General features: G+C 47.1%; 1 protein-coding gene across 8 annotated transcripts in view; it reads right to left on the bottom strand.

Moving 5' to 3' along the window:
- Positions 1–37: 37 nt before the first annotated feature.
- Positions 38–11,322, bottom strand: part of FAM222B (family with sequence similarity 222 member B) — a 37,134-nt gene continuing 25,849 nt past the window's right edge. For 5 of the 8 annotated variants that reach the window (XM_049801809.1, XM_049801814.1, XM_049801810.1 and 2 more), the window contains 3 exons: positions 6,208–7,783; positions 2,319–2,393; positions 38–1,514 (listed from right to left, as the gene is read on the bottom strand). In XM_049801809.1, the coding sequence (XP_049657766.1) occupies positions 1,409–1,514; positions 2,319–2,393; positions 6,208–7,783 (1,757 nt within the window). In that variant the 3' untranslated portion in view covers positions 38–1,408. The other 3 variants (XM_049801813.1, XM_049801815.1, XM_049801817.1) reach the window with 3 other exon arrangements.

Raw genomic sequence — 11,322 nt, 5'->3', positions numbered from 1 at the left:
AGCTTCAAATATCTAGTATAAAAATAAACTTCCTGGAAACTTGTTGGTTTTGAAGATTTATTCTAAAGGCTCAGAACCTGCCAGCTTTCTCCCGGCTCCATCGGCCCAACGGGGCTCGGACACTGGCCGGCTATTTCATGAGATGCTCAAGCCATAGGGGAAAGTGTTGTCAAATTCCCTATAACAGGAGGGAGAGGAGCCCCCCCCAGGCTGGAGGGCAGGGGCTGGACTTTGCTTGTTTAAGATTCCCCAACCACATTGGCGATGCCCTTATCTAATTAAACACCAAATCCTTTTAACATCTTACAAAACCTTCGGGATGTAGACGGGGAGAAATTTTGGCAAAACCATTTCATCTACTGCTCAGGCGGTAAGAGCCCCGATTTGTGCTGATTATTGACGCTTCTTAGCCAAGACAGCTAAACCAGGCATTAGTATTTCATCAGGAGAAAAATGCAAGACAAATTTGCTTTGCACATCCTTTATTAAAAACCCGGCCAGGCTCCCCTCCCTCCCGCAGCCCTTTGACTCCCCAGGACCGAGGGGGCTTGAGGGGGGTGAAGGAGAAGGTTGTTACGGTGGGACCGCTTAAATCTTGGTGCGATTTCACCGCTTCAATTTTAGTGCATCTCTTAGGCTAGCAGCCATCCCGGCTGAATTAATGGTTTGTACCCAATTGCCTTGAAATTAACTTAAACTAATTAGATAAAATACTCCAGTAACTTTATTGCAATTTGGCCTTGTTGAGCATTGGAAGAGCATCTGAACGGCGGCTCTTGCTAGAGGATGTCCAACACGAGCCCCCCCCCCCGCCCAGCTAAGACCCGAGGACCTGACTTCAACGTGCCCCTTTCCTTTGGCTCCTCCACCCCCCGTGGACCCTCCAGGACCCCCCCCATCAAGCAAGACTTCTTTCAGCTCTGTTTTTTTTTTTTTTCTCCTCTCCATCACGAGACGACGTGCTGCTGGTTTTTGGCAGAGAACACCTCGGCACGTTGCCTACTTTGGGTCAAATTCAACGTTCGCATCCTCCCACCCTCTACCAGGGTACGGTTAGCTCAGTGTAGGGGGGAAAAGTCCAAGCACAGAAATCAAATTTTTGGAAGAAACCCCTATTTGGCCCTGAAGAAGTTTTAAAAGGTTGGATCTTACTCTGCCATCTGCCAGAAGGCTTCAGCGTGAGTTAGCTGTGGCTGCAGGTAACTCCTCGGTGGTGGCAGCAGCTGCTTACGCCAAAGTCCCCGCTGGCTCGTTATCGCACCAGATCTTCGCTCCAGTAAACAGGTCTAACTAGCTGCAAAGACGACGTAAAAGTCTCCTGAAGAAGCTTTGCAGAAGGGATTCCTCCTGTTTGGGAGGGGGGACAGATGAAGAAACCAGATACCGAAGGAGCTCCAGCGATGCCAAGTCAAAGGAGAGGAGGATCCTGAAGCTCCGTCTCCCCAGAGCGGATGGATGGAGCGGCTGCTGTCGGCACGGCGTTTCTGGATGCTGGAACCGGGACATGGCAGTGCCTGCAGGCAAACAGAGCTCTTCCCAGCTAAGCTTAGCTGGGCTAAGCTGCCCAGTTTAGCCCAAATTCCTGGAAAAGCATGTGGGAACCAAATATGTTTCTAAGTATCTGGGGAACACTGGAACCAGTATGAAAGGTATTAGTTTGCCATCTGAGGGATTTTGACACAGATGTTTGCAGCAAGCGCAGAGGAGATGGGTTTTGAGTTGTGTCGTTCTTAGAGATGAAAGCACGCAGATTAAATTAGATGTGTGATCACTGGAAAGGGGAGAAAACCCTCACAGCTCCTATCTTCCAGAAGGGGGTCTACAAATATTATGAATTAAAATTTTGTATTTAGTATTACATTAATAAGCAAAACTCAAGAGTTTATTACACACTACTAGGTCAGCAATTTGCAGGACAGTCAGTACTTTCTAGGGAACCTTCCAGGTCCAGCTTTTGGAGCAGCCCTACATCTCCCCAAGATGCAGACCTTTAGGGCGCCGGACAGCCCTAACCCTTGCAGACGTCATCAAACATCTCTCCGAGTTCACCTTGACAGGACTTAAACCACCTCCTCGACTCCTCCTTTTTTTAATAATTATTTCAGCACCTTTCTGGCTCTGAGATTTTGTCTCTCTTTTGTTTTCCCAGACCTTCTGGGTGCTCTTATTGGAGAAGGGCAGCCAGGCTGTGCCCGACACCTTCGTACCTCAGAAGTCCAAGGAGACCCTTCCCCAAATTCCCTTTGGGACAAGCACCCACCCATGCTGCCCGTGCATCCCCATGCTGCTGACCACGGCCACACAAGCCACACACTCACAGTGCATAAAACCAGCAGAAGGGGTAGAGGGACCAGGTCGCTCTTTCACTCTTTTTTTTTTGCTTTTTATTTTTCCTGCGGACAAAAAAAAAAAAAAAAAGAAAGAAAAAAAAAATTCTAGTTCATACCCGTAGCACATAAGCAGCAGTGTTTATCATCAGTCTGTGGTTTAATGAAATACAGCAGCAATTCCCAGTTCTCTCCCCAGTGAGCCCCAGCAAACATTTCTGTTTGGTTTCTACGGGAGCGGCCGAGTCCCACTGAGACATCTTTCACATCATAAGCTTAAAGAAAATTCAAAAGTGTCTTTATAAAATGTTAACTTTGGGCTGTAACAAACTGGGCTTGCGATTTAACAGCTTCAAAGCTTCTGCTGGAACAAGAAGACACGTCAGAGATGGAAGCTTCCTTGTGGAAGGGTTTACACCACTTTTCATGGTTCTCTCTCCTAGGATCTATCTAATGTCCACCTCCAGCTGGCAAGGGAGTTGCCAGGAACCATCGGAATAACGATATTCTGCTAAATCAGTGTGGTACTGTAAAGGGGACAGATTTCAGTGCTGATGAGGCAGCGTAAATAGTTCAGGAAAACATCTGAAAATACCTTACTCTTTCCTCAAGGAGCAGAACCGTCACCTGCAAGTACCCAGGCTCCATCAGGGGAACTGAAGCCTTGCGCTGGAGTCAGCGATCAGGAAGGCACTGACCCACAGACAGACAGACAAGAAAGGCAAGGCGAGCCCTGCGACAGGAGCAGCAGTACGAACCCCAAAGGCAGGCGACCATCTGCTTTGGGGTCCCTGGCCTTTAGGTTACTCTTATTTCTGCACCGGGCAGAAATAAAACTGCGTGGGGAAAAACAGTTCCAGGAGAACACACCTCCTACTGTACACTGGAGCACTGGCCTCTGGCTTGCGCCTCATCTGCTCTTCCCTTTGTCACCTTGGTGAGCGAGAGTGCCACATCTGGATGCCCACGCCAGGCGCCTACGCAGCGTGTTCAGTGTTTGCTCTCTAAAGCTGTACCTGGGAATGAGGCAGGCCAGTGTTTGCGTTTCTCCTTACAGAAGATGTAGTAGAGAAGGAGAACGAAGGAGAGCCTGTCAGCAACAGGCTGCTGCAGAAGTGAAAAGGGTTGGTTTAAAGAAAAAAATCTCACTCCTAGGACAAAAGGAAATATTTCAGTCTATTTTAATTGTAAAATGATTCCTATTTTTCAGGCAATGTCCCACCTGGGTGAGTCTCGGGAGTGTTTTTGCTTCCCGGTCCTGCTGCACCGGGGCAAAGCCTCAGAGGTCATGGCTCTACCTGTGACCGCCCGTGCAGAACAATCCCTGACAACTCGCAGAGTGCTGCCATCGCTAACGCAAACACCTCCCAGGCATCGACACCACTTCCACAAACACCCCAACGGGGGACTCGACTCAGTCTCTCTCGCAGGAGAAGAGCAGGAGGAAAAAATTAGCTTTTAATAACAGTCTGGGTTGAGATTTGTAGCAGGCTACTGAACAGAGGAGATGCCAATATTTTATTTAGTAAAAAGGTATGTATTCAGGTAGCAGAACACCTTACAGTAACTAACTCGGCAGGGAAGGTTAAGTCATAGCACAGCCCTAGATCGATTTGGGGGAGTAGGACGGGGAAGACGGCGGGGAGACTGTAAGGGAAGCAGCTTCAGACTCGAACCTTGGCTTCCAATATAATGTATTCAGAAAAATATTGCATGAAAAGCCTCAGGATTTTAGTTCTTTCATAGATGTATATTTACCAGTTTTCACAAAGACTGCAGGAATACGATTATAAACAATAAATTAGGACTTCATGTTGCTATCATTTGGCATAACACAATCAGGCAATTTTTCCTTTTTAAATATAAGGCAACACAAGCCAACACATAATTTAATCCGTCTTTAGTCAAATTGCTTAACTTTGCTAAAGAGTTACCACTAAAGAACGGTTTATAGTACACTTAAAAGAATTTAAATAATGACATGATATAAGTGTACTAACTTACGCAAGGAGTCAGAAAACGTACTCTGCTAAGCTTTGAAACCTAAATATTTGTTACAGCCCAGGACTACACGTCTAAATTAAAAAAATACAAATAAATGTGTTCTAATTTTTCCATTTACGAAAAACTTTTAAGAATCTCTAGCCAACTATGACGTCACTTCAAAACTTGTTATTTTTTTTTTTTTTTTTTTAATTTTGTATGATGTCTTAAGATTTTAAACCATGCTCATTAAGGAAAGTTCAAGGAGCAAATACTTAAGGCTTTGTTTTTCAAAGGGCTGTGAGGGAGGCCAGTGGATGGCGGAGGCCAGTGGGTTCACCCATACACAATGCTACTCAAACCCACACTACCAGGCGACATTCATACAGAAATATTACACTTAAAAGTTACAGTGTAGAGCAATATTTTTAGCCAGTGTACATATAAAGAATCAATGCATTTATTTTTTATTATTTTTTTAATTTCCAAACTTGACTGTGATCATTATGTTCAAGTATTAGTCTCATTAACAGAGATGAGAAATTTTCTACTTACAACAAATTCGGCTGTTAGAAAGGAAAGGTATGTTTCGGTACACTGAGGAGAACAAGATGCTGAGGTTACCCAGTAGTTAGTGTCCTAAGGTCACTGACTCGACTAGCTGCTGGAAGTGACATGGGAAAGGAACAGAAGGAGTTAGGCACCGAGACCCTGGGAAAAAGGGATGTTATAAATAGCTTCGCTAATTCCCAGAGAGGAGGATTGTTCCGTTAAATCTGCCGTGGCGTTTTGATGCGAGAGGAATACAGGAACATGGTCCCACAGCGGCTCGCGAGCGGGAGCTTTGCTTCAGATCGGCCGTCTCCCGTCTCAGCAGTACCGCTGCCACAATGGGACCGTGCCACACCATCCCGCACACCCGCTCACTGCACTGGAGACGAGCTCGAGTTACATTTCCTCGCTCGCCCCGAAATTAATTCTAGCTACTGGAGAGGCGGCTGAACCCTTTTTGGAGTTGTCAGTGGGTCTGGATTCCTTTCACATCAGGATGGCCAGACTCCTAGCAGCAAGGGGTTCAGACAAACTTAGCTCTTACACTGGCGAAAAGGGAGTGGGGAAGGGAAATACGATGCAGAAAAAAGGCAGCTACCTATGGCAGCCATGCTGCCTACGTCCTAAAACTGCCATTCCCCCCTCCTCCATACCCTGTCCGCAAAACAAAAGTGTCAGAAAAATCTGCCAGAGACTTCTGACTTTGGACAAAGTCTAAACAATGAATGCAGGCGTCTCGGCAAGAAACAGCTGAAAAGCTTCTTCCTATATTAATGCCTAAATACATACCCCTAGCTAGCTCTTTTCAAATGTAGGCTTCTTTTTCAATTAAATAGGCCTCTAGACAGTGCAAATGGTCAATGTTTAATGCATTAATGAAATGGGCTTTCGAGTTGAAAATAAGCCCTGCTTCCTGACAAATTCTGTTACTCTTAATCTTCAGAGGAAATTGAGATGGAAATTTAAGCAGCTACACTACCTCGCTCTTGACGGAGCTAGGGAACAGATGCAACTGCAAAACCCTGCAGCAACTCAACATCAGTCCAGCAAGGAGCTACTAAGCAGAAGGCAAAAGCTGCACAAAGGGGATTCTGTGGTGAGGAAAACAGCTGTGGCGTGAAGTAGTGTAATGAAATTCTTTGACACAAAAGGCATGTTAAATATTTGATGCATAAAGGAGATAGATAACATGTAAGCAAAGCTTTTAAATATACAGTATGTCTTCTTCCAATGGTTACTATAATGATCACACAAGTTTGCAAGTTAAAAATGCCTTGCTTATTAATTAAAATTAAGACTAAACCTATAATTTTTGTCTGTGAAAGTGACTGCAGCCTATCTATACCCTGGGTGTTGAATATGAAGATTTCGACTATCGGATGGTTCAGGTGCTCGGTTCATGGGAGGCCGATGGACTTTTCCCAGCACGGCCATGCTCTGATCTCTGAAGCAGGACTGCTGGAAGTCCCCGCTTAGGTAATCCATGGTCTGCATCACATTATTCTGGCTGGATGGGCCAGCTCCAGCTCTGTAATGAGTTCCTCCTGCACAATCTAGCGGTGCTCCTGCTGGCTGTCCCCCATGGAAAGGCATGGCGAGGTCCTGGGACCCAGAGCTGTCACTGTTGGGTGTGGGCAGAATGTTATTCCAGATGGGCTGGAAATAGTGCCCATTGGTATATGGCAAGGGTCCCTGCAACCCATTCACAGGTGGAGAAGGCGTGGGCTTCTCGATGGGGGGCTTCAAGCTGAACGACTGGCCCATGCACAGTTCTTGAGGGTAGTTTGAAGTTTTGCCAGGAAAACTCTGCCCTGCGATCTCTCTCTGAGGGTGCTTCCCTGCGAGTCCAGCAGGCCCAGCAGCATCCCCACACATTTGCTGCAGATGTGCAAGCTGGTGCTGGTTCCACGCAACCGATTTGATTTCGTTCTGGTACGCGGGCGGCACCCTGTTAATATTCACCATGGGCACATTAACAGAGGCAGGAGGAATAGCAGCAGCAGCATGATCTACAGGGTTTACTACACAGGAAGGCATGGGTGTAGGGACATTGTGAGTAGATACCCTGGTACTTGCATTGATAAGCAGGTTGCGACTTATAGGGCTGGGGTTTGCAATCTGTCCCTCACATACTGAGGTAGTGCTAATGCCAGCTCTGGCCTGGCAGAACTGGTTAATCTGGTGCACAATGCTGCTCAGGTCCGGTGGCTGGTTCTGCTGCAGGGTGGCAGCCATAGAGAGGGGAATGGTTGAGGTAGACACGGTCACATTCGGCGGCGCATCTGCATCCGGCATCTTTCTGCTTCCATGTAAACCTGGCTGCAGCAAAGGATTTGGGGGGTGCTGCAGAGTCTGGTGTGCCATGGTCTGAGGATGCTGCAAGCCCTGCGGCTGCTGCATATTCTGAGGGTGCGGCAGCGTCTGCGGCTGCGGTATCCCCTGAGGGTGCGGTAAGCTTTGTGGCTGTGGTATACCCTGAGGGTGCTGCAAAGTCTGTGGCTGCGGTATACTCTGGGGGTGCGGCAAAGTCTGTGCATGCTGGAGAGCCTGCTGGCGAGCAAGCGCCTGGGGGTGGGTTAAAGTGCTAGGTGCAACGTATGGTGTGGAAGGGGGATTCATCATCGCTTCCGGCAGCAGACGCGTGCGTGTCCCGTCAAAGTCTTTGATAATTCCTTTTGCTGGAGATTTGACTATCGCCAGGAGGCCTGTTTTTGTGGTGGCCTGAGACGGGTAGGGACTGTACCTCTGGCCCGAAGTATCAAGTCCGTTCACAGTACGGCGTATGTGTTTCCTCTGGGGAACCTTGACACTGTTTGGAAAAATTTTTATAGTCAGTGGATTGTTGGCGACCTTCTTAGCATAAGCATCCAATTCTGCTGGGGTAGGATACTGTGCAGATCTCATTTTCTGTGTAGTGTCCCCTGCGGAGAAAGGAAATTTGTCAATACCAATTCTGGTAAGCAAGGGATCAACCCCAGGGCAATATAGTTGCACAACAAGGGTAGAAAATCTCCAAGGAATCAAGAGGCAAGAACTTCATCTTCCCAGACCAGCAGACCGTGTACCAGATACCTCATTCCCTTTATTACCTGGTGACCAACACAACCCCCAGTTCAGCTTAAGGCAAGACCTGCCTAGGGGAGCAAAACAAAACCACTGTTTTCATCAGAGTATGTTTACAGTTGGAGAAAAACAGGTAACATGCTATAAACATCAGATTGTCTCCAGCTTGAACGATTTCTTACGGCTTGCAGTGGTGGGCTAGTTTCTATTCTCTCAATTTGAGGCTGCCTCCCTATGGTTCTTCAAGCCATTCTCAGTATCTTTATCTTGTAATTCAAAATCAGAAAGTTATGAATTAAACATGAAACCCACGTAAAGCTGAGGTGGGAACCATACTGTGATGGGTCAACCCTGGCTGGACACCAGGTGCCCACCAAAGCCGCTCTATCACTCCCCCTCCTCAGAGGGACAGGAGAGAGAAAATATAACGAAAGGCTCGTAGGTTGAGATAAGGACAGGGAGAGATCACTCACCAATTACTGTCACGGGCAAAATAGACTTGACTTTGGTAATACATTAAACTAATTTCCCCATCAAAATCAGAGTAGGATAATGAGAAATAAAACCAAATCTTAAAACACCTGCCCCACACCTCTCCCTTCTCCCCGGGCTCAACTTCACTCCTGATTTTTCTCTACTTCCTCCCCCCAGCAGCGCAGGGGGACGGGGAATAGGGGTTGCGGTCAGTTTGTCACACATTGTGCCGCTCCTTCCTCCTCAGGGGGAGGACTCCTCACTCTTCCCCTGCTCTGGCCTGGGGTCCCTCCCACGGGAGACAGTCCTTCACAAACTTCTCCAACATGAGTCCTTTCCGTGGGCTGCAGTTCTTCACGAACTGCTCCAGCGTGTGTCCCTTCCACAGGCTGCAGTCCTTCAGGCACAGACTGCTCCAGCGTGTGTCCCCTGCGGGGTCACAAGTCCTGCCAGCAAACCTGCTCCAGCGTGGGCTCCTCTCTCCATGGGGTCACAGGTCCTGCCAGAAGCCTGCTCCAGCACGGGCTTCCCACAGGATCACAGTGTCCTTCAGGCATCCACCTGCTCCAGCGTGGGGTCCTCCCCGGGCTGCAGGTGGAGATCTGCTCCCCTGTGGACCTCCCTGGGCTGCAGGGGGACAGCCTGCCTCACCAGGGTCTTCCCCACGGGCTGCAGGGGAATCTCTGCTCTGGCACCTGGAGCACCTCCTCCCCCTCCTTCTTCACTGACCTTAGTGTCTGCAGGGTTGTTGCTCTCACATATTCTTACTTCTCTCTCCAGCTGCAATTGCGCAGTTTTTTTTCCCCTTCTTAAATATGTTATTCTAGAGGCACTACAACCGTTGCTGATGGGCTTGGCCTTGGCCAGCAGTGGGTCCATCTTGGAACCAGCTGGCATTGGCTCTATCGGACACAGAGGAAGCTTCTAGCAGCTTCCCACAGAAGCCAGCCCTGTAGCACCCCCCCGCCCCCAACCTTGCCACGCAAACCCAATACACATACAAAGCACTTCAGCTCAAGCCTCCGTTTACATCTGAGTTCTTTTCTAGATGCTGACATCTGAAAGCACTTTGAGTGTCTTTTTGTCCATTAGGAAGCCCTTGTCAGTCCAAGTTCAGTAAATGGAAGGAGGCTACATGTACATTATTTTACTGCTTGCAATTATTTCTTCAGCTGAATTTTCAGTGTGGCACCTTGCTAAGGACAGCATCCTTATATCACACAGAAAAATTACGTGATTACCTCACAAGATTAAAAACATGTTACTCCCCAGACACAGACAAAAGACTTCTGGAGACAGGAGTGTGGTTTCACTTACTCCAATTCACCAGATACCTACCTTGCCCACAAGCTCAAACTGCTTCTGGAAAGAACTTCAGAAATCTAGGGAAATGTCTGTGCCTCTCTCACTACAATCATATTCCAAGCAGAGAGTTGGGCTGTTCCCCTACCACAGCTCTGCTGCTTAACTCCTATGGGACTACTGCTTTAGAAGTGATTTTATAATCTTCAAATAATGGCTTGCAGCTTTGACAATCCGATTTTGCTTTTGCTTAATTCCCCACCACCACGACCTTGCAAACAGTTAACTGGAAAAAAACGCCCATCCTTTTCAATGAAATTTTCAGCATCCCCATGCCATCTGCTGCTGTGCTGAAAGACCGGGAAATGCGGCAGCCAGCTCCTCCAGAGCCCAAGAGCACCCCAGCCCCACATCTGGTCCTCTGACCCAAGGAAATCTAATGCTCCAAAGAGCTTGATACTCCCAGGCAAACAGCCCTTCCTCTTGAAAATCCACCTCTGCTTCTTCTAAGCAAATTGCCTCCAAAAGACTCCTGAATACATGAGTACCAGCCTTCCCTCTCTCTTTGCATCCTGCAGCTTCCAGTCTTTACAGGTGAGGGACAGCAGCACTGCTCTAAGAGCACTCACTTTCAGAAAGTAAGGGTATGAAAATGGAAAATAGGATGGATACAAAAAGAAAGGATAATTATAGAAATATTAAAAATATCTTTTGTGAAATACACAGCTTTGCAAGCAGGTTGTCTTGCATCTCTAGCACAGCATGTACCACGGCACTGCTTCTACTCTTACTCCCTGTGCTGTCCAAAGACTGACACGTACGACCCTTTCTCTTAATCAAAGGAAATGCTCATTTGATATTAACCCGAACATTGTCTTTCACATCCCTGTACCTGCTGCAGCAGGCAGGTGGTTTGTATTGGTCCTTCTCAGTGAGCTGCTATGCTCCTAATGGAAAGAAGAGCCTCCAAATGGCATTTGCCAGTACTACCTTGCCTCAACAGCCAAGGCCTTCATGAAATCCCAACCTTTATTTTTAGCATTGCCCACACTCATTAAATTCTGTTTCTTCCCCAAGAGATGACCCTTGCAACTCACCATGAATCAGAGAAGAACCATCAACAATGGACAAAGGAACCCACAGCTGTCTGTATTACCGTTTATGCTATGCTTACAGCCATTGTCACATAAAGCTTTTACTTTCAGATGGAAAATTAAGTAGATACTTTAAGACACCGTTACCTTCAAAATTTCCCAAGCTGGTTTCCATTTCTATAAGTATATCAGCAAATTAGGTGGTAAATATAAACACCGAACAGATACACTAAATATTCTTTTACCCAAGCATCTATTTTTCTGTTATACAGGAACTGCGATGGAAGCTTTTAGAAAGCAACTAAAACACCAATGTTTGAACAGACTGCAGCTATCAGTTACAACACCTCTGTAATCCCAAATCTGGAAGAACTCCTTCCTCTGACGAGAGAAAAGAACCCCTCAGTTAAACTTAAATGACGCACCAACAACATCAAGTTTGTCATCCCACCAAATGGTAAACCATCTTTTAAATCCCTTGGACAGGATCTTCTGAAATGAACCACCATTTCAAACAACACCTGTTT

This window comes from Accipiter gentilis, chromosome 6 (assembly GCF_929443795.1).
Source record: "Accipiter gentilis chromosome 6, bAccGen1.1, whole genome shotgun sequence".
Lineage (NCBI taxonomy): Eukaryota > Metazoa > Chordata > Aves > Accipitriformes > Accipitridae > Astur > Astur gentilis.
Note: the sequence above shows the minus strand (reverse complement) of the source record. Positions and strands in the feature narration are given on the sequence as shown.